Source organism: Eleutherodactylus coqui, chromosome 11 (genome assembly GCF_035609145.1).
Source record: "Eleutherodactylus coqui strain aEleCoq1 chromosome 11, aEleCoq1.hap1, whole genome shotgun sequence".
NCBI lineage: Eukaryota > Metazoa > Chordata > Amphibia > Anura > Eleutherodactylidae > Eleutherodactylus > Eleutherodactylus coqui.
The window spans coordinates 104,595,857-104,618,731 of record NC_089847.1 but is presented as its reverse complement, the minus strand read 5'-3'; the positions used below and the strand labels follow the sequence as shown (position 1 = coordinate 104,618,731).

The following is a 22,875-nucleotide window of genomic DNA, read 5'->3' as shown; positions in this document are numbered from 1 at the left end:
CTTTCAGTATCCTTCCTAGGATATTTATTCCAGCTGTTCTTGACAGAGGATGCTAGGAACACATTTTTATTCAAATCCTTACTCATTGTTTTGGGTGTATTTACACCCTGGTGCTTCTGAGTACTTCTTTTACGCCTTCCTTTATAGACGTTGGACTATGTCTGTTTTGCTTCTCCCTCTAGAACTATTATTGTTGCTCTTATATTCTGATCTTAATTTATACATTTTACCATTCTGTCTAATACTGTTCCTTTTCTCCATATTACACCTAGGGATGAGAAGGGAATCAATTTAGATTCCAGCTGTGGGGTCGCCCTTTTCTGGGTGGGTGCTCTGCTTCATTGTTAGGTCGAGTCAGGGGAAGGTTTAGGTAAAAATTCTAGGCTTTTCTTAATTGCTTCCACAGTTGGTTTTATATCGCTTGTCTAGCAACCCAAAATTGTCCTGTGTTTTATACACCTTTCAGCCTGTCCCTGTCCTCTGTCTCTGTATCTGTTAGTGATTTTCCTAAACAGGACTGGATGGACATGACAAAAATTTTTCAAAAATGAATAGGGGATCTAGCCAAAGTAGAGTTTTCCCAAAAATGAAAAGACACCTATCTGTAGACCACTGTTTAATTTTTTCCCCTAGTCAATATAGCAGCATGTCTACTGAATGTAAATTTGATCCACATTTGACACAAAATTGTGGTTGATTTACTCATTGCAAATTTACAGCAATTCTACAGCAAATCTGCATCAGGATTCTCGTGCAAAATATGCAGGTTTTGTGGCAGATTTGATTTTTCCACCTTGAGTCTATCCTAGTCCCACCTATTACAGATAGCTATTGACATAGCCAGGAAATTCACTTAAAACATCTTTCACACAATGAAAGAGGGAGTAATATTATATTCTACTCTACTTTCACTGTGTTCTGTTGTGGGTCCACTAATTGCCAGCTGCTTTTTGGTCTTCCAAGATGGCGGCACTTGTCTTCTCACTGGCACACATTGTACATCAGCAGTGTGAGGCACTTCAATATGCTTTTGGTTTGGCTACCAAAGCTCATGTGAGCAGAACTAGCCAATCAGACAGCAATCTAAAACCTTCCAAAGTGAGCCGAAAGTAATATTACTCTCCCTGATGTCCCAGAACAAAATTTGACCCATGACTCCAAGGTCATTTTAATATATGATACACCTGATATATTTCTTGTAGTAATTTCATATTCCATAGATTTGAATGGCTTTTGTAATAATCCATTCACATGCTGCAGAAACAAACTCTTTCAAATGTATGAAACCAATTTTTTGTTGCAGAAATCTTTGTAGCAAATTTAGCAAGTGTGAACCTACCTACCTGGCCATGTAATCTGGACTGCTTTCTATAGTATCAGTCTGACTGTGTAATCTGGCAAGCCCCGGTAACAGACTGGTTGTATAATCTGGAGCTCTATTACTGGCATTAGTTTTCATACTCTGGACCTCTCCATATAAAAGCTGCATGGTTGTATAGTCTATATTGCTCTCCATCAGGGTGTATTTGCATGGGTGATTTTCCCTTGTAAGATCTGTTCCGCTCACAAAATGCGTGCGCGCAATACGCAGAGTATAGAACCCAATGATTTTTAATGGGCTCATTCACATTTTCCTTTTTATTACTCTTAGGGCAGACTCACATGGATGTATTTGTGCGCATATTTGCAGTGAATATGCATTTCACGCTCTAAAAAAAGAAAAAAAACATGGTCTATCTTGGAGCAGCATCAGTCCTCTGGAACGCGCTACCCAAAACTATCCGGCCAATCCCTGACTCACTCAACTTCAGGCGTGCTCTAAAAACTTACCTTTTCAAGGAGGAATACCATATCTCCTAAACCAAACCCCTCTGTACTCCACCTGGTAACGTGCCCCCCTCTGCTGACTGCAATCCCTGCTAACCGTAATCAACCGCCCCCTGCAGTCATACCGATTCAGTGAATATACAGCTTAAGTTTGACCATTGTCTATATGTATAGCATCCCCACTCTCCACCTCGCCATACCGCACACATCTCCAGCCCCTTTACCTTCTGTATCACCTCATTATTTGTAGTAGGTAAGCTCATTGGAGCAGGACCCTCACCACTACTGTTTTCATCAAATTACTACATGTAACCATGGTTTTATTTCTGTTCTCCCATCTTGTAAGCGCTGCAGAATATGTTGGCGCTATATGAATAAAGATTATTATTATCTTTGTGAGCACCAAAGGGCTCATAAGAAACTGTGGGGGACGCTAATGCGCACCCCATACCCACATAATTGTGCATTATGCTGCCAAATTTTGTGGGAAATTGAACACACTGGGGACTAATTAGGTCTCTCTCACTCTCCCCCTCTACCCCCGCTCCTCCCTGCCGCCCCCTGCAGTTACTCTCGAGCATCAGCCTTAAACGAGCATGCTCGCTCATCTCTATTCTCTAACATGCAAATCACTATCATCTCTAGATGTGGAAAGAATTTTTAAATAATTCTGTTCTGCTTTTTTCTCCAAAGTATTCTCTTACAAATATATTGTGGTGAATCATAAACCTGGCGAATCAATTCTATTATCTCTACCCCTACAGAAAAATCAGTGTTGATCTGTGTAGCCTGGGGGGTCCCACAGCTGTGTGCGAAAACTCAGAAGAGGATGCTGCAAGATGCATAAAAAGCTTAAAAGATAATAAAAACCTTTTAGAAATGTAATTATTTCTGGATTTCCCAATTATTTCATAAAAGTAAAATTGAAAGTGAAACTGTATTTCAAGTGTACAAACAGATCAGTTGGCCATTTCATTGGCTGAACACATCGTCATTCTAAACAATCTAACTGATCTGAAATGTATACATTTTAATATATTTCATGTACTTTGGGGCTTATTTACTAATACAGTCTAAAGGTTAGATAGTCTTGCCAGATTCATTACAGCAACTTATGATGGATAACAAATATGTAGAATTTTAGGACTGTCTAGTCTAAGTTTATACCAAGTAATAGTTGGCTTAGTTTACTCAGAAAATTGGACCAACCTTTTGGTGCTATTTGGTGCAATTTTTGGCACAATTTAAGCCATCCTCCCTTTTCAATGATGGAACGCTCCTCTGTAGGGCACAGTGAGAAAAAGTGTCTGGAAGTGTCTAAAACACAAAGTAAATGTGAGACGAACCTTTTTTAACAGTTTTCTGATGCAATTTGCTCCAGAAAACTGTCAAATTTGCGATCATAAATGACCCCCTCTGTGTTTACATTTTTTAAGTAGACTATGTTTTTTTCCCAAGCATGTAACATACACCTTACTAGCTGGGGGTTAAACCGTGAAAATAACTTCATTTCATATACCTATCAACAGTGGTGGAGAGTTTGTTTAAGGCCTCATGTCCACGGGGTGGGGCGGATTCTGCGTGTGGGAGTCCGCAGCAAAATCGGACCCTGCCCACGGTATAGGGCCCTGCGTACCTGTGTGGGCAGGTGGCAGCATCCATGCGGACCTCTGTTCTCCCAGGTTTTCTGTACTGCAGATGGTCCGCATGGCTCGCCGACGGACATGCGCAGTACATATCTTTTTTTACTACTTTACGAACTGGGATCCGCACTGAAATGGAGCACGCTGAGATTTTTTTCCCGGACCGAAAGGTCCGCAAATCAAATTTGCATGCTTTATTTCATTTGTGGACACCCATGTTTCCCGATGGGCAGCTTGATTTGCGGATCTCCCATGCAGGTGCCCCGCAGGGAATCCGCAAATCAAATCCGCCCATGGACATTGGACCTAAATCATAGACATAACCTTGTCCATATATAGGGGGTCCATCCGCAGAGTTCTATATAATGTACACTTGCTAACATATGGACAAAGTATGTAAAACTTTTCACCTGTGCAGTCCCCAATTCCTATTATTTTGCTCCCGATTTTGAATGTCCCAAATGCTTGCAAACTCATAAAATGATGTTGAAATATTGTTCATGTAGCTTTTCATTTATGGTATCACCCTTAAATAGGATTTGTTGTGTCCCTTAACGAGTCTGTTTCAACAAATACTTGTTTCCCCTAAAAATAGCATTTTCAGAACATTATTTCCTAGAACTCTGAATTATGTTGTCCTGCTATTCCTCCTGGAAACATATATATAAATTTGCAACTGGACGTTGCCATTTTGTATTTGTTAAAGGGGTTGAGCAAAGTAAAAAGTTTTCTCTTATCCACAGGGTAAGAAATAACTTTATGATCATGGGGGTCTGACCACATCAATCCTGGGAACAGAAGTCTGGTCAGCCACCTAGTGAATGGAGCAGAGGTCACGCAGGAACGCCGCTGCTCCTTTTCTCCAATGGCAATGCCAGAGATAACCGAGTTCAAGCACTTCGACAAGTTCCAGCGTTGTCATTTAAGACAATGGAGCATATGTGATCTTAAACACCCCTTCTCTGAATCAGTTGGGGTCCCAAGTGTCGGACCCCATCTATCATAGAATTATCATAACTTTTTAACATGGCACAACCCCTTTAAAGGGCACATTCCTACGCACTATCCAATCATTGAGTATTTATCAACTGGTGCAGGGTACACCCTATTGCCTAGGAAAATAGTAACATCCAGTTATCAATTTAATTGGAAAAACAAGTCTTAACTAAAACAAACATGTTGGGAGACATGGGTGCTCTTTAAAGTGGTTGTCCAAATTAATTAGTTTTTCTATATTTAGCAGATGTTGTAAAATAACAAAAAAAAGAACCTATTTTCATCAGTTTGATTGTCTGCCCGTCCAGTGGCGTTGCTCCGGTTCTCGTTGCTGGGCTTTATTTACATAACTGCAGCGGCAATATACCCATATAAATATGTGGCTTATGCACTTCTCACTGGTCACAGTGCTCTGCACACCATTGAGGGCAGAGATTGGCTGCAGCAGTCACATGTGTATATGGGCATGCCATTACTGCAGTCCTCGAAAGAAAGCCTGGTGTTGGGACCATAGTGAAAGAACTGAATGGATGGGAGCAGAGGCGTAACTTGAAGTTTCGGGGCCCCAATGCAAAATCTGCAACAGAGCCCCCAAATATAATGCTTTATTCATAGTATTAGGCTCCCACTATGGAGAAAAAAGGCCTTATAGGCTTCCTATGGCTACTGGGCCTGGGTTAACCGTATCCCCTGCATCCCCTATAGTTACACCCCTGGATGGGAGATAGAACCAGTGAGTATAGCCTTGTTTTATAGTTGCTAGAAAAAAAATAACTTGAAGAACCCCTTAAAACAGCAATCTAGACCTACAGTCATCAGCTATTGGCCTTTTTTCAAAATACTGATAAAGATAATTGGAAAAATCTAATTTCTATGCTTGTTAGCGTTTTTGTTTCATGTGCATTGATTTCATCATTGTCTATATATCTCATGTTAACCAATTCCGTTCTCTACATTCATTGAGCATATGCTTTATGGCAACATCATCAGTACAAAAAGGAGACACTTCTTTAAAAACTACAACATTAATTCTGTGAGAAAGCTGTGTATAGACCCATTTCTGTTTGACTTCAGATCCAAGTTCATATACTAGGCTCTGTTGAGACTGTCATCTTCGACAGCAAGAATTGTGCAGTCTGATACCACAACGGCAGCCTGATGAATCTCATAAATCAGTGGGATCCATCAGGAATTGTGACCTCCAGACCTGTTACGAATGGAAGCCATGATGTTAACAGGCCCCAAGATCTTGAGATTACGTAGAATCAGGACAAATTAGACCATACTGATGGTCCATGCATAGTGCAGCTCACCCTCTTTACAGCAAGAGACAGGCATAATCAGGTCTGATGAAGATTTGAGACTGTCGATGATTACATTATACAAACATTGGATGGGCTGAGGTATCTCTTTGAAATGACAAACATGTTTTCTACTGTGCTCAAGGGAATCAGGCAGGAAAGAAGTTTTTCGACTGATTATACAGTAGATGTAGGTTATTCAAAGCGAATGTTTGTCTAATAGCAAAGCCATCAGTTTGCACAGTCTATGGTAGTAAAAGAATTTCATGGCTCAGCATTTTTGATAAAAGGACAAATGCTTACGTTGAGAGGAGAACCACAGTTCTTGTCATGTTGGAAGTCTTTATTTACCACTTCACTGGAATTTGAACTTGTATTTGAAGGTAATACCATCTGGCCCTGTAGGAAGAAGGAACATAATATGTTAATTAAAGAGCATTTATCAAAAAAAAGACCTAAAATTGTTCAGATAGTATATAATTTGATGTAGTAAATAATGATTAAGAGGTGGACATCATCAACCAATGATGAAAAATGGCCATCAGCAGTTAAAATCCAAAAGGGTAGAGGGACAATGCCTCATCAACCCAACGAAAATTGAGGAATTTTATGCCTGGTTCACACCCAATCATCTCTCATCTGGTGTAGGTGCAGCAAGAATTTGAGCTGCCACCTAACCATCTCATCTGTGACAAGCCTACATGATGAAATTCAATGTTGCATATGTTAAAGAAAGAGGTAGCAGAGAGGTTTCATGGAGTACCAGATGGTGTATGGCATTATTAGGCGCTGCATAGAGGTTGGTCACTTGCCGCCTGTTGAGTGGCTGCAGATCAAAGACATGTGCCATTTTAGCTTGCTTTGAGGACCTCAAAATTCAGCACTATCAGGACAGACTGTTAAGTAGCTTGCACTCAGCATTTCCTCATAGTCGCGGGGATCCATATGCAATGTATCACAGCACTAAGGCTCATGGTGCACAAGCAGGAAGCCGCAGCTGCAGTACCACCACTAATGGCAGAAGAAGTCACAGGTTTTTCAGCCAATCACAACCTGCAGCAATAGCAAAGGGTAGGAATGATAGTTACAGGCAGCACTTATCCATGATGGTCCAAGATTATTTTAGATTTTGCATGGATGTACTTAGACATGGCGTTGCCACTTTGACTTCTGGGTGTCCTAGCTAGGTAAGTGGCCAGAGCTTGCACAACATGTTTCCCCGAGGGGCACACTCTACCCTCAAAGTGCTGTTGCTGATGGTGGATCTACTGCTACTCTCTTTTTGCTTCTGCCATGTTTCCTCCTCCTTCTCCCAAAACAAATATTTTGTAAATCACAAGAAACATCTGTATCTCTACAGCTGTTCCTTGGAGAAGGTGCGTGCTTGGCTATTCTGTTCACTTGGTAGAATGTGTCCTTTGCAAACTTTATGACATTGCTTGTAAAACAAGCATCACACCTGCTGCCTTGCACAGTGACTTTTTGGAAGCTCTACAGCTGTTCCTTGGAGTAGACCCATGCTCGAGTGTTTTCTTCACCTGGCAGAGTTTCTCCTTGCAAAATTTATGACATAGCTTTTAACCCTTTCCAAGCCAATTTGTATCCTGGTTTTCCTAGAGGGCTTACTCTTTTTCTGCCGTTATGCAATGCCGCTATCTGCTGGCTAAAGCCAGTACTGCATGAGGTGACACATTGGATAGGCTCCAACAGCAGAGAGACTGGCAATATACAGTAAGAGAACCCCGACGGGCGTCTTCCAACATCGGAGCTGTACAGCCTTAAATCATAATGTCTTCAGACGTCAGACAGTGGATTGGAAAAGGTTAAAACAAACAGCACACCTGCTATCTTCTTTGGCACTATTTTTTTTTTATCTAGGAGACCCCAAATGGGCCTTCTTTTGTTTTCACTGACACCCCTGTTCTACGATTGACCCCTACACTTATTTAGATCAATTTTTGGGAGAAGCACAGTGTTTTCTCAATGTGTGGTTGTATCCTCATGCAATTTAGGGGGCTTTGGCTGCATTGGGGACCTTCTGAAGGAAAAATAAGTGAACCCAATTTTTACTCCCATTGACTTTAATGGTAATCTGAATTGAATGTCCTGATTCACAATCATTTTCATGAATTCACTCACATACAGACACAAACCAATTATTCCATTAATTGCTCATCAGTAGTCCCTATCTACAACATATGCATACCCTTGATGCCACACGCCCAACAACCCAACTAGTATAGAGATTTCTTGTCTACATACACCTTAGAGCTGGATAACAAGTAACAATCTGGTTTTTGTCTGCAAGTGTCCATAATTGAAATCCATGGCCAATCCAAGACAAGGTATTATTAGTTACTCATCCGGTACACCTTTATACAATAGGTCATATATGTGAATACGAGTAATTGTATTTTAAAATGTTCTACGATGAAGCAAAGCAATTTTATTTGGCTAAAGCTTTTAAATTGTGAAGACCACAGAGAGCTGCAGTTTACTGCTGGATTACACCAGAGCAAAACAGTTGAACATGATACAAAAATGCTTTCAACCTCTAAAAGTTCGAACATCCAAAATAGCTAATAAAATACAATGCCTTAAAAAGGTTTCTATCTTCATTTTCTTTCTGTGTGCACCATACTATCTTACTTTTGAGAAACATGTAAGTGCCTTTCACAAAGTGAAATTCTGCAGATTACATTCATTTTGATCTACACAGCATTTGTAAAGACCTTTACTCATGGTAAAATAACCACTTTTCTACTCGAAATATATTTTTTGTGTGGCACATGGAAAATTGCTTCACTTATAAGCAAACATGCTCAGGCTGTTCAAATCAGACAAAATGACGATAAATTATTTTCCATCCTTATAAATTCAGTGATGTCTTGGGTGACAATAATTTATAATAATAACAGCCCTTATGGTCTCTAAAGTTGAAAAGTTGAAGAAAAATTGCTCTCTGGTTGACTTTTCTTGAGACTAAGGTATAATTAAAAATGAAAAGACCTGTAACTACTTCATATTATACTTCAACAAGGCACAACAAGTATTGCAAATAATGAAGGCAGTCTTCAATATGATTTGATTTTTAGAATTGGATGGTTTATATTGTTTACTATATTATTATATTTTTCCCCATAAAGTGGTAGTTTAATGTAAGATAATTTAATTTTGGACTATATCCTCTAAGGAAAAAGCAATATCTACCTCCCTTTCCAGCAGCCTATAGTTTCATTTGGCTTTAAACCAGCTCCTGTTGACATTCAGAAGCATTTTCAGTCATCAGAAAAAATCCATATAGTATAATGTCTCGATCAGACGAGCGTGTATTGTGACGCATTCGTGCTGCGCAAAAAAATTTGCTGCATGGATGTGCAAAATACGCGTGACCGGCGCTTTGTGTCCATTGCTTTCAATGGGGCCGGCCTTACAGCAGCTGGCCTCATTCAAAGCAATGGGATACAGGCACTACCTGTAGTGATTTTCAGAGAAGGGCTTGAAATATAAGCTCTTCCCTGAAAATCATCCCTAACTTGTGTAAAAAAAATAAAAAATAGTCATCTCTCTGGTGCTGTAGGGCCTTGGCATATCTTGACGCTTGGCTCCCCAGCATTGTACTAAAGTTCTTTCAGCCCTCCTGAAAGGGCTGTGTCTGATTGGCTGAGTGCTGTGACCAATCACAGGCAGCACTCAGCTCTCATTCAATGAATAGGTGCTGCCTGTGATTGAATGCTCAGCCAATCAAACACAGCCCTTTCAGGAGGCAGGGATTTAAAATCACTGCCTGCTGAAAGAACTTCAGTAGAGTGTCGGGGAGCCAAGCATCAAAATGTGCCGAGCCCTGACAGCGCCAGAGAGGTGAGTATATATTTTTTTACACAAGCTAGGGATGACTTTTAGGCAAGGGCTTATATTTCAAGCCCTTCCCCGAAAATCACTGCAGGGGTGCCTGCATCCCATTGCTTTCAATGGGGTGGCTGCAGTGCCAGCCCCATTGAAAGCAATGGGAGAACATTGCGGTCCTCTGCCACAGTTGTCACATCTGTGACAGCTGTGGCAGGGGATTCCTTCATCCCCGTGGGGAGTCCCCTCATCACTGAACACTGTGACAGTGCTGTCACAGTGTTCAGTAATGAGGGAATTCCCCATGGGGATTCTTGCAGAGTACGGACCTATGGGATGCACGCATGTCCTATCTTTACAGGTGCGAGTATTTTCATGCCTGTAAAACACAGACATAGGGAACATCATAGGAAACCAATGGTTCTAATAGACATGTGGTTTTGCATGCACATATAAACGCTCATCAGACTTTGCCCTAATATAGTAAATAGCTGAGAGGCAGAAGGGATGCAGCTGCCATATCTCTACCTCAGGGCTCTTTCATGCAAGCGCTGTTTTGACACTCAAATAGCCTCGCTAAAAAATTGCATCTCGCTTGTATAAAAATCACGTGAATGGGTGCTTTCCAGCATTTACGTCTCAAGCTTAATTAGCTGTAAAATTGCCCATTCACACGATCGTGAGCTGTGTGGTGCATGTTATCCAGCTCCCATAGGAGTCTATGGAAACTCCTGCGCATCACGCCCCCAAGATAGGTCAGGCCCTATTTTTTCTCGCAGCACGGACCTTAGATGCGAAATTTGTAGTCACATGTTCTATTTTTGTTAGAGGCAAGTATTTTGCGTGTCTAAAATTATTTCTTGTGAACACTTCTACTCTTTCCACATGCCTATAATGTGCTAAAACTGCACTCATGCGAAAGAGACCTCAGTATGTCTGTGAGACTGCATGTTAAGAGAGGAGAAGGAAAGCAGCAGGAATAAACATCTAAGGGAAGAAAAAGGATGCCGCACAAAAATTGAGTCACACTAAACCTCAAATGAAGTCTATGCTGCTAGGGCAACAAGGAAACTGTCACGTCCACCTTGTACGTGTAAAAACTATAAACCAAAACACCCATTTGGCACTGTTCAGGCAGTGTTCACACCAAACTACCAGGATTCCTGAAGTATGAAGAAAAACAAACAAAGGAGGGGAAAATTCCATAAGGGTAACTAGAGGGTGACTAACCCTGCCTACTAATGGATGTCCCGTCCTGATAAGGAGGCATCCACCCTCATGCCTGTGCCACTCACTAACCCTGATTTCTACTTCTCTGAAGAGCTGCTGGAAGAACCACTGAAACCAAATCCAGAGATGGTCTCTACAAACACAGAATGAAATGGCATTGAATCGACCAGCACAGAATCCATTCAAGGAGGAAACTCAAAACCCTCCCTAAATGCCCCCAGATGTACACCAACAGCTGACACACCCACCAGAGTAAAAAAAAAAAGATAAATGCACAGTTAAACTCAAACTGACACAACAAAAACTGAGCAGCACTGACATGAGACATTTCACAGTCATCGTAGCAAATGCTACAAACGCTAGGGCCAGCAATGGCTTCCACTAAGCTTTAGTAAGGGGCAGAAGGACAAATAAGGCATGCTTTCCAACTTTTCAAACTGTATAGAGTGGTCAAAAGTAAACTTCCTTCTTCATCCACTGAAGTTTTTGAGTGGCCACTCTGATGGGTGCTGCTAAGCCTCATCAACAACCAGTGATGCAGCCGAGGATAGGAAGAGTAAGTGCTGCCCCACTGAGAGTTCAGGTCCTCCAAGCACCTCTAAAGAGACCCCACCCACCCGATTACTCAGGTGCATTACTGCCTAGAAGATCAGGTCCTGCATTAAGAATAGTTAAGGAGCCCGAAATTACATCGATATTGGACGAAGGGATGTGATTTGATTAGCACAGTGTTTGGAATAGCTATAGATTTTATGCCATTTGTATGTATTCTGGGCTATATACATGACTTGGCACTGGACGAGCATGAAAAACTTGCAGTAGCTAGGTTATTGTACCTAGCTAGAAAGACAATAGCCCAACACTGGTTGGACAAGGCTCCTCCTACACTGTGTGAATTTAAAAGTAAAGTTAATCAAATCCTTCCCTCGGAAAGAAATATATACTCCAAACGCAAGACCAGTCAAAAATACTATGACATGTGTCTCAAATGGATACAAGCTCATGGTCTGATGGGCCTAGATCTGTCTGTAGGGTAAGGGGCATATATACAACGCAAGATGCAACATACTGTGTGGGTCGGTGGCTGCGCACCAAGGAACCAACTCAAGAGGGAGGTGGAATGGGGAAATAAGGAAACCAATGAATTAATTGATATGCATACTGTTTATTAACGAGAAAATGTTAAATTGAGCTAGAGAGAATACAAAGAATATATATATATTTTTTGAGTTATGGCATATAGAGTGGAGGGAGAGATCGAACAAATGAACAACATATTTTTGTCCCCTGGATCAAACAGGAATGGCTCCTTTTTTTCTCAGTGTTTTTGTTTCTCTTTTTCTCTGCGCCTTTATTGTCTGACAATCCATGCCTTATGGGATGCAACGGAAGGAAGGAAGATGAAGTAGGAAGACACTCATGACCCACGAGTGGTGTTTACCATTGATGTTCCCTTTGACAACTCTCTGATCTCTCATGCGGAGACAATACGAGGCAGGTCCCACTGTTTATATTGTCCCTTACAGACTTTGGGGTGGTTAATGTGAGAGAGACCTTGGGGGGAGGGTAGTTTTGAGGGTTTTGTGCATATAGTAAGTACAGGTATGTCTTTGTGTGTCTGAATATTTAAATTTGAAAATGTTTAATAAAAACATTTAATTAAAAAAAAGAATAGTTAAGGAGGATAAGCAAGACACCAATGTATCACAGAACAGTATAAAAGGCAGGCACCAACTTGGTAAAGAGTAGAGTGACATAGCACTTTGAGCAAAGTTAAAGTGGCAGAGGCCACTTAAAGAGCAGAGAGAGAGACTTTCTCCCGGTTGTTTCCTAGATATTGAAACCAGGCAGGTGTTACCAAGGGCTAAAACATATCTGATCTTCAAATGAATGTGTTTATACTATTTTTACACTTAACAGGGTTCATCAGGACTGGGCAATTGATGACCTACAATAACTTCAAGGTCCTAATCAGAGGGGTTAAATCGCAACTTGAGACACCTGCTCACCCTCTGTTTGCCAGACCACTGTAACAATATATGGAGCTGGAGGTATACAGCTCCATACCCTCTGGAAGGGTATTGCAGCCAAGGTTCTCATTTAGGCCAATGGAAGCTGTGCCTGCAATACCATCCTGGACCACTGTAGTGTGTACGGAGCTATGTGCGTCTTGCTCCATACAATTAACACAGCAGTCCAATGAACAGCTGGTTGACGGGAGTCACTGATGATAGACCACCACTTAACAGCTACTGATAGAGATTCATGATTTTTCTAGTTCTGGAGATCCCCTTTAATATCTACAAGAAATTAGAAACATTTTGATAAGTTTACAAAATCCCTTTCAATTCTCATTTCTCTGGTTATTTTTCTCTTTCTACTACATAAATGTGTGTTGTCACGTCCCTCACAAAGCTCTTGTTATTTCCCTCTGTCGCCTTAAAACATCTTTAGCACAATCTACTCTTCTATCCCGTTTCATATAATCTATTTCCCTTGCACCATTACTTTTTGGCTGGTTATTAGCGTTAAAAATAACCCGCGGTCAGATTCGTAATGTTCTGAAGCTTCTGGAGGCGATACTTAGGATGATCTATAAAATCGAATGGCAATTCACTGTATATACCTCCCCAACTCAGTCATTCAGGGATACGAATGCTTTACTAATTAAACCCACAGCTGCCAATTTTAAAGAAATAATAAAGGCATCAAGAACAAAAAACATTAAAATAAGGGTTATGTACGTTTTAGTTTTTATTAAATGTCTTTATAATCATAGTGGAGCACACTGGGGGTCAGTTTCAGCAATGATAAAAGGTACAGATATAATATATAATGATACAACAGAATTCAGTTTGTCAGTAGAGTTTATTACAGCGCTCCCTTGGCATACAATATTAATTGGTTCTGGAATGACCGTTGTATGTTGAAAATATTGGGTACTGAAACCACAACTACTGGTGATTGGTTCTAAAGGCTCCAAAATGCCAATCAAAAGTAATACAAACGGGAGATTAAAGAAAAATGAGCAAATAACTAATAAAGATAAAGCAAGTCCTTACATATAACAGTCAGATAGAGATGTTGGAAGTTGTAAATCACTTTCTACAGTGTCAGCAGCCTCTTCGCTTCTTCGCTATACAGCCAGATCCATTGAAAGCAATGGGCTGCTGGCAAGAGCTGCAGTGATTTTTGGGGAAGGGCTTAAAATATAAGCCCTTCCCTGAAAATCAATCCAAAAACATATTTAAAAAATGTATGCTCACCTCTATGCAGCTCCAAGAGCTCAGCTGCGTTCAGCTGGCTCTTCTCCTGAACTGCTCTAAGGAAAGGGCTGCCTCTGATTGGCTGAGCACTGTGACCATTTAGAGGCAGCTCTCAGCTATTGAATGACAGCTGAAAGCTGCCTTTGATTGGTCCCTGCGCTCAGCCAATCAGAGGCAGCACTCAACCAAGTTATTGTAGACTGACAGTACTTAAGGGTGGCTTCAGTTGAGAGCTAGCGCAAATATGTTTGCCTCAGTGCAGCATATTTGTGCATGAACGATTTTTGAAGAGTCAGGTAATCAGGGTGTTGTGCGCATATCAGCACTTATTATTGTACTTTTGCACGTACAGGGACAGTTGACATCAGTGCAAGACATTGCATTCGCAAGGAATTGATTGGCTATTAAAGCCTAATGAGGTCCAGGTGCATTATTTTCCTGCATTTTGAACAGTGGCACATCCTTCCTCTTGCATAATTTTGCCCCACCATAGACTTCTATGGCAGTTTTGCTACGCAAAATTCAGGAAAATAGAGCAGGTCCCATTTCTTTGTGAACTCAAAAGTCTGAGAACGAATCCATTGAAACCAATAGGCTCAAAGTTCTGAAGGAGCCCTAAATCTGTGGTTTTGCAATGGACAACAATAATTTTCTGTTATACAGTACTTGACAAATTATACACATTAACCAGTTTGATTTTATAGAAGCTGCATGTTTTTAAATCACAGCTTAACTTGTTTGTTGCTTTTTGTCATTGTTTTGACATGTTTTTTTTTTCCCATTGCGAGTAGTTTAGGATTTTTCTGTAGATATTCTTTATTTTTCATTAAGGTAAGGCTTCGTTTACCCAAGCGTTATTTTACACGTGCGTGTGTACTGAAGTTATTATAAAATCCACGCTGGCTGAAAGGGCTGCGTTTAATTGGCTGAGTGCTCAGCCAATCACAGCCAGCACCTAGACATTCAATGGATGACAGCTGAGCGCTGCCTGTGATTGGTCACAGCACTCGGCAAAGAGGTAAGTATATATTTTTTTAATTTTTTACATATGCTATGGATGATTATCATGGAAAGGCTTATATTTAAAGCCCTTCCCAGAAAATCACTGCAGGGGTTGCCGGCAGCCCATTGATTTCAATGGGGCTGCCGGCCGCATCCACGGCCCCATTGAAACCAATGGCAGAACATTGCAATCCTCTGCCACAGCTGAGATGACTTTTGAGCAAATTTTGAGTGATGATCGTGTCTAAATAGGCCTTAAGATTAAACACAAACAAAACATAGGAGCACAAGTTTGTATGAGCAGAGAAAGAGAAGCGGCTGGAGATACACGAAGGTGTCCTGACTGTCAGTTATTTGTGAGAAATCCCGCTCAGCAGAATACCCATCCGGTAGCATTTTACCTACAGGCACATTACATCCTTGAGGGGTCTCTATACTGGGAGATCCCTCCTCAAGTAAGCTGCTTTCTTAAAATTTCATTTTTTCCACATTTGTTGTTTCGCTCCTCATACACCGAAGGAGCACAGACTGCATTTTTGTTTGTCCCTATATTTATATTTGGGGTATAGTATACAGGTTCTTGCTCCCTAGGCACCTCTTTGGAGTGTCTGGTGATTACAGTGGAGTCAGCAGCTCTCCACTTGTCAGAGTGGATATCTCTAGAGGCTTCTGTAGATATCTGATATATTCCTTCAAATTGATCATCTGCCTTGACGCGCTCTCCTTCCTAGTTGTTTTCAGGAAAGTATTGGAGGTTTTCTCTGGGACTTTATTCCATAGATATATCAATATACATACACAGAGGTAAGAGTCATCAGCTGTACAATGTGTTTTGGAGGTCTGAGTCTCCTTTATCAAGTATTTATCAAAATAAGACACAATATACTGTAGAGAAATTATTAAAGGAATGAAAAGGGGTGTAAACATGGTGGTGCACGCTGATTGGCATGTGCTCACTGGAAGAAAATGCCCGCTAACTCTAGGCTACATCACCCGGAAGATCGATCGATCGATCTATCTATCTATCTATCTATCTATCTATCTCATGTATATCTCACAACTATCTGTGTATCTATCTATCTCATATCTCATAACTATCTATCTCATATCTATCTATCTTAATGTCTCAAATGCACTTATCACAGTTGGCAGCGCTGATAAGATTCTTACAGCCCATGTCCCACTGGTAGTTCATAGCGGGACGTGACCGGTAATCATGAGGAACAATGCAGCTGTTTGCTTATACAGAACAGCTGTATTGTTCACTGAGTGATAGCGGCAGTGTCCCGCACCACCTGCATAGCTTTTAAGTAGCTACTCAGCTACTAGATACTATGCAAAGATGATCACTCAAAACTGTCACAAACTATCATTTGAGCGACTTTTGAGCAATCATCTGTCAGTGTAAATGGTGACTAAGCTGTACTTGAAGACTTGTTGTGAGGCACCGATCACACAAACTATTAACTCTCAAACACTTGGCATCTAATTTTGTAGTGGACTTTGGTCTGTCAGATCTCTTCTTGTTAGAGTTTCCTCCAGTTTCTAACTGCCTTTTGATGTTATAGGAAACTGTGCTGACTGCGACTTTGGCTTTCCTGGCAATTTCTCTGTAAGATAAACCTACACTTCTAGAGGTTATATTTGTCTGCTTTCTTTGGTTATTTGCCTTTTTTGCCATCTGGATAGCAATGTGCTCTGTCCTGAAGAACAAAACTATCTAAATCCTGCCCTAGAGGATATTGTAATGCAGTCTGTTCCAACACAAGTTATATAGAATCAGGGGGTTTGAAAGTAATCTACAAAAGTTAAGATACTATCAGGAAGCTAGGGTACCTGGAAGTCCCTGAAAATTACCTGCAACCCCTGTCCCTACCTACTTGTCCCCCTAGGGTAGGACCTAGAGCGACAACTGGAAAACAGTCCCTAGGCTTGCTAGGGATGCGGGGCCGGAGTCAGACTTACAGACAAACAAGGTAAACACAAAGGCAAGTTGGGCAATCTGGTTCGGCAACTGGAGAATACGGAGAACAAAGGGGTCAGGCAAGGCAAAGTCAGGTCCAAAGCAAGAGGGTTAAAAGCCGGGAATCCAGTCCAATAATGCGGGTGTAGCCTGAAGAGAAACATACACTGGCGCTTGCTGGAGGAAACTGAGGCATTTAAAAGTTGTCAGAACTCCCGCCCTGGCAGCTGATTGGGGCGGAGAACCTGACAGCAGCAGGCACCAATAACAGGCTGCAGAAGGGAAACCCCCCAAGGCACCTGCAACAGTAGGTGATAGAGATAGAGCAGCGTGCCCGGGTGTCATGGCAACGGGACACGGGACGGCACCCGCCGCGTCCTAAAAACTCGGCTAGCAAGCAGAGCGCGCAGCTGGAGCTGGCGGCCAGGGGAGGTTACCAAGAACAGGGCACCCCTGGCCACACCCACACTGCTGTCTGAATAATAGGACCGGCTGTGCAGGCACGGAGATCCTGAGAGCCGCCGGTCCTCACAGACACCTGTAGGAATAGTTTGCAACTAATTTCAAACCATGATTTGCTTTCTGTGCTGCAGAGCATCTCTCCTTGATGTGCTCCTAGAAAAAAGCCCTTTGGTTAAAATTATAAATTCAGACTAGTGTTGCGTTTCAGGTTAAAATGTTACAGAATTTTTATGGTTTTAGCTTACTTTTGAACCATTTTTGATGTTATTTGCTGGACTTGAACTGTGTTCATGTAAAAAATAATAGGAAAAATTGAGGTGTTCTAGAATGTTTGACTCGTATATATAATCTATATATCTATCTAAAACGGAAAAAAAAGTTTTTGCGTAAAATTACCTTTAACAGTTTCCGATAGTCTGAGTTTTCTGTAGTTACCTCTCTGGACTCAATACAATTCTCATCCTATTTCAGGTTTGCTTTCTGGCAGATAAACAAAAATCACACACACAAAGAACTAAAGTGCCCCGTGCTAAGGACCATGGAGAAGATTGTATTTAGAGAAAGAATGATCTTTCCTTCTATATTTCACTCTGGCTGTAAACTTGATTAGATACGTAGCTAAACTGAATGCGCAGGGATATGCTCGCTGATTTATTACATTACTGGCGACGCCATACTATAGGCCGTTTTGTTTTATAAATCTGACAGCTTAAATGAATTCCTTTTCAGTAAATCTATTCTCTGTATATTTTATCTCTTTCCCACCAAATAAAAGAAGATTAGGTAATTCTGAAAATTAAATAGGAGTTTGAGGCTGTAGAGAAAAGTCCTGGATGCTAAATTCCCACTGACAGATTTAAAACTTGTAAAACCAAGCTTAAAGGAATTTCCGTAGTAAACAGGCGACAAACTTATTCCATGAGATTAAGAGAAGAACAGCAAAATCCCAAAAGACATAAAGTTGTAAATGAATTATCAGTACTGTAAGTCATCTAGATTTGCAAATACCCTTGAAGGAAGTGTCTTAATTCATAAATCATATAAAAAAAAGTCATCATTTTTATATAAAAGTTGGAAATATTTAGTTTTGTCCACGCAATGGACATAAAAGAATATATATTGTGTCCACAAGACCTCTGAAGGTGTCATGTGGTATCTGGCACCAAGACATTAACAGCAGAAATGGGGTTGTCCAGTTAGAATTGACCTTGGTACGTACCCATTATCAGCCCTTGTGATTCAGAGCTGTATCGGCACAGTTCCTCCAGTCTCTGTTGACAGTGGATGTCAGGTGACTGCTGTCTGCCAATCAGAGGCTGTGGTATCACCGTCTATTGTCCTAGCATTATCACTCAAATCCCAGGTGCTATGATGCCAAAATTTTGGCTCTGATTTAAAAAAAAAAACTAAATTGTAACCGAACAGCCTCTCTAAATCCTGTAAGTTGTGAGGTGCAACCTCCATGGATTAGATATGTTTTACCAGCACATCACACAGTTATTTGATCAGATCAGATTAAGATCCGACGAATATAGAGACCAAGTCAACACATTAAACTTTTTGTTGTGTTCCTCAAACCAATCCTTAAGCCAGTGTGACAAAAGTTCAGTCTTTTAGGGCGAGCACCCACTGGCGTTTTTTTACCTGCGTTTTGCGTTTTGCGTTTTTCCTGCACAGGCATAGAGATAACATGTGTTCCTGTCCACTGGCGTTTTTTTTTGCATTGCGTTTGCGTTTTTAACATAGGAACTGTCAGTTGCATATGTGTCCTTATTCTTCTCCATGGAAATTAATGGCAAAGCCGCGAAAACGCCGCGAAAACGCCGCGAAAAACGCCGCGGAAAAAACGCGGGACACGCGGCGAAAACGCTGCGTTTTTTTCCCGCGGGAAACGCAAACGCCAGTGGGTGCTCGCCCTTAAATGGGTTTGTATTTAAAAAATTTGCAAGAGGCATATAAGTGCCTAAAGGGAATTAGAAATTTTTGCTTATCATCAGCATGCTGTTCTGGTCAAGTCTAGTAGCAGAAGCTCCTGCAGCGTTCCCGAGCCTTTCATTGTTCACGTGATTATTGAAGCCAATCACTGACTGGCCTCAGCTGTCATTTGTACATAAATTATACATGACCACTGAGGTTAGGTCCTATCTTTGGTGCGCACCACAGAGCAGCATGTCCTATCTTTGTTAGGTGTGCGCCTTTTCGCACGCCTAACATTCTCTCATGTGAGTGCTCTATAGAAACCTATTGGTTTCCTATTAGAAGTGTTTTCTGTGCGCTGCTAGCAGAACTAAAAAAAACGCTCTTCTGACCAAGGCCTTAACCAGTTATGAAGCTATTGTTCTCTTATCTTAATATAACAAAACCCATTGTGAAGATTTAACGTGTAAATAAACCACAGCACACCATGATATCACAATGCTTTCAAAGCAAACAATTTATTGTTTGAAAGAGCAAACAAGCAAATGAAGTTATTGTTAGCTCCTCCTGTCAGGGATTAAACCTGGGCCCTTCTGTGCTCTGGATGGTTTCTCTCCCCATTGTGCTATCCACCTTGCTGGACGAGTGCCTCTGCTGATCATAGCATTGTTATGGTTTCTGATCTAATTCCTGCCTCTTCGTTCTGGCCAGGTTCTGCTACCAATTAGCACTTCCTATATAAGCCTGGCCCTTCCACCCACTCCTTGTGTCATTATTGTGCTCCACAGCTTTTATTTAGTTCCTCTCCTGCTTCTCCACTATACGTGACTTGAAGACTTCCTGATAATGACTCCTGGCTTCCCTCCCAACAATGCTATCTGCCTCATCCTTCTGTGTTGCATACCAAGACCACCTGTTGCTGACTTCTGTTTTTCTATCAGACTACGTTACCCACCTCATCCTTTTGTACTGCATACCAAGACCACTTGTTGCTGACTCCTGGCTCATCCCTGACTACTTCTCCAGATCTTCAAGGCTACTACACCCATGGCTCCTACCCAGTGCCGGTAATTATTTATCATCTTTGGGTGAACTATGTCCTTAGGTTCCAGCGCGGGGATATCCTTATTGGGACAATCGCCCTGCTTGCAATTAGGGGTCATGTGGAAGTTGTCTTGTTAGAGTAGCGATCCGCAGACAATGAGGACCCTTGATGTGGCCTCATGGGCTTAAGTGACTTGGCCATTCCACAAACTAATACCTCAAACTTGTATAGCTATTCCATCTGGTTATGTATGCAGGTATGTATGGTGTGTGTTGTGGTTGTCAGCTCAGTCCTTATGTTATGTCTGCCCATGAGTCCAGGTCGCAGTTTACTATACCTTGGTGTTCCGTGTGTGCATTTGTGTAGTATCACAGGTTACGCAGCCAGCGCGTCTCGTGCAGAAGGGACCTATTAATCCCTTAACGCCACAGGACATAAGTTCACATCCTGGCTGCAGAGTACTTAATGCAATGGGATGTAAACTTATGACATGTGGATGACATGGGATCAGAAGCTGAGCTCACGTAATCATGCAGCAAGAGCTGACTATTACCAATAGCCAGCCTCCCGCTGCAACATACGGTGTACTTAATGACAGCAATCCCTGCTATTAACCCCCTACATGCCATGGTCTATGTAGATCGCGGCATGTAAAGGGTTCACAGAGGGAGCGCGCGATGTACCTGTGGAGGGACTATGGATTGCCATGGCAACGGGATGCCAGATACTAGCATCCTGGCTTGCCATTGACTATTATTGCTATTGTAAGCGATAAGGCATTGCAGTACAGAAGTCCTGAAATGCATTATCATATAGATCATAGCTGTTATGGTTCAAGTCCCCTACAAGGATATTAAAAAAAATGTTAAAAAAGAAAAACTGTAAAAAAAAACAAAATAAATACCAAAAACCCTTTTTTGCGCATTTCCCCTATTTGTATACAAAAAAAATCACATATTTGGTATAATCATGTCCATAATTACCAGTAGAATAAATGAAACACACACTATTTAGTCTGTATAGCAAAAACTGTAAAAATAGCCCATAAAAAACAAAGATAAAATGCTTATTTTTTGCTTTTTGCCTCCCAAAAAACTTAATAAAAGTGATCAAAAAGCCATACGCATGCCAAAATGGTACAAATAAAAACTCCAGCTCATCATGCAAAAATCAAGCCCTCACAGAGCTCCTACCATGGCAAAATAAAATATTTATGGGACTTTGAGTGCAGCGATGTAAAAATAATAATCATTAAAAAAAAAAAAAAAGTTTTTTATCATGCAAAAGTGGAAAAACCTAAAAAAAAAAGTATATTTTTGGTATCTTCATAATCGTACAGACTTGCAGAAAAAATGTATTGTGTTATTTAGGCCTTAGTCAGACGGGTGTTTTTTCGCGCGATTTGCGCATGCGCATGCGATTCGCGCATATATAGAACCAATGGTTCGCTATGGTATCGGTCACATGTCCGCTTTTTATGCGGATATGCGATAAATTATAGGACACGACGATTCGCAGATCGCGCCTATCTGCGTTCGGCGTTTTATGTGCGCACCAAAATCATTTTTTTCACCGGTCAGTCTAAGTTTCATGCGCATTTTGATGCGCACGGCGATTTTTCTCCGGTCAGACGGGCGTTTTGCTGCGACGATTAACGCGGCTAGGTGCAGATTTTTCCCGCGATTTTTCGCCCCCGGTCACGCGATTTGCGCATGCGATGCGCAAATCGCGCGAAAAAACGCCCGTCTGACTAAGGCCTTATGCTGCATGATTAACGTTCTTAAAAAAAAGTTATAGCTTTTGAAAAATCCCCCAAAAACTGGTGTGTCCCAAAGGCCAAAATACGCCATGTACTTAAGGGGTTAAAGAATTATGTTTATGGGTCAGAATTTTATTTATTTACTAATAAACGTTACATTCCAATATGGTTTTTTTCACCCTCTAATACAACTATTCTTGTTTTTGCCTCGGTGAAATTGAGTTAGGCCCTTACCTTGGCAGCTCTGGATATTTGGATACTTAAAGTATTAAACAAATAATCTAAATCCATGGTATTATAAAAAACATTTAACTCCACTAGAAAATAATTTCCTCAATGCTTTTTGTATCTGTTTTCCTATTTCCAAAAATAAAGACAGATAAATAGACGTGATTAGATCGCTATCACTGCTGCTCTAGTCCTGGGATCTGTGAAATATGGAAGGCTACGTTTCTGTGGCGCAGTTTAATCTTACAGATAGTTCTGAGCTTGTTTTTTGAATCCCAATTAATATTTAATGCCAAAAATATACAGGGTAATTTAAAATGACAGACAAACCTCTAAATATTTGAATATGCCATATTTGCACCCAGTAAATAAATGCTCTATAGAAACTTA

At 41.1% G+C, this 22,875-nt stretch overlaps 1 protein-coding gene across 1 annotated transcript in view; it reads right to left on the bottom strand.

Annotated features, from left to right (window-relative positions):
* The window catches only part of LUZP2 (leucine zipper protein 2), a 700,384-nt gene that overhangs the window by 41,778 nt on the left and 635,731 nt on the right, over window positions 1–22,875 (bottom strand). The window contains exon 10 of the mRNA XM_066584197.1: window positions 6,071–6,166. Within this exon, the coding sequence (XP_066440294.1) occupies window positions 6,071–6,166 (96 nt within the window). The remainder of the gene's footprint in view (window positions 1–6,070; window positions 6,167–22,875) is intronic.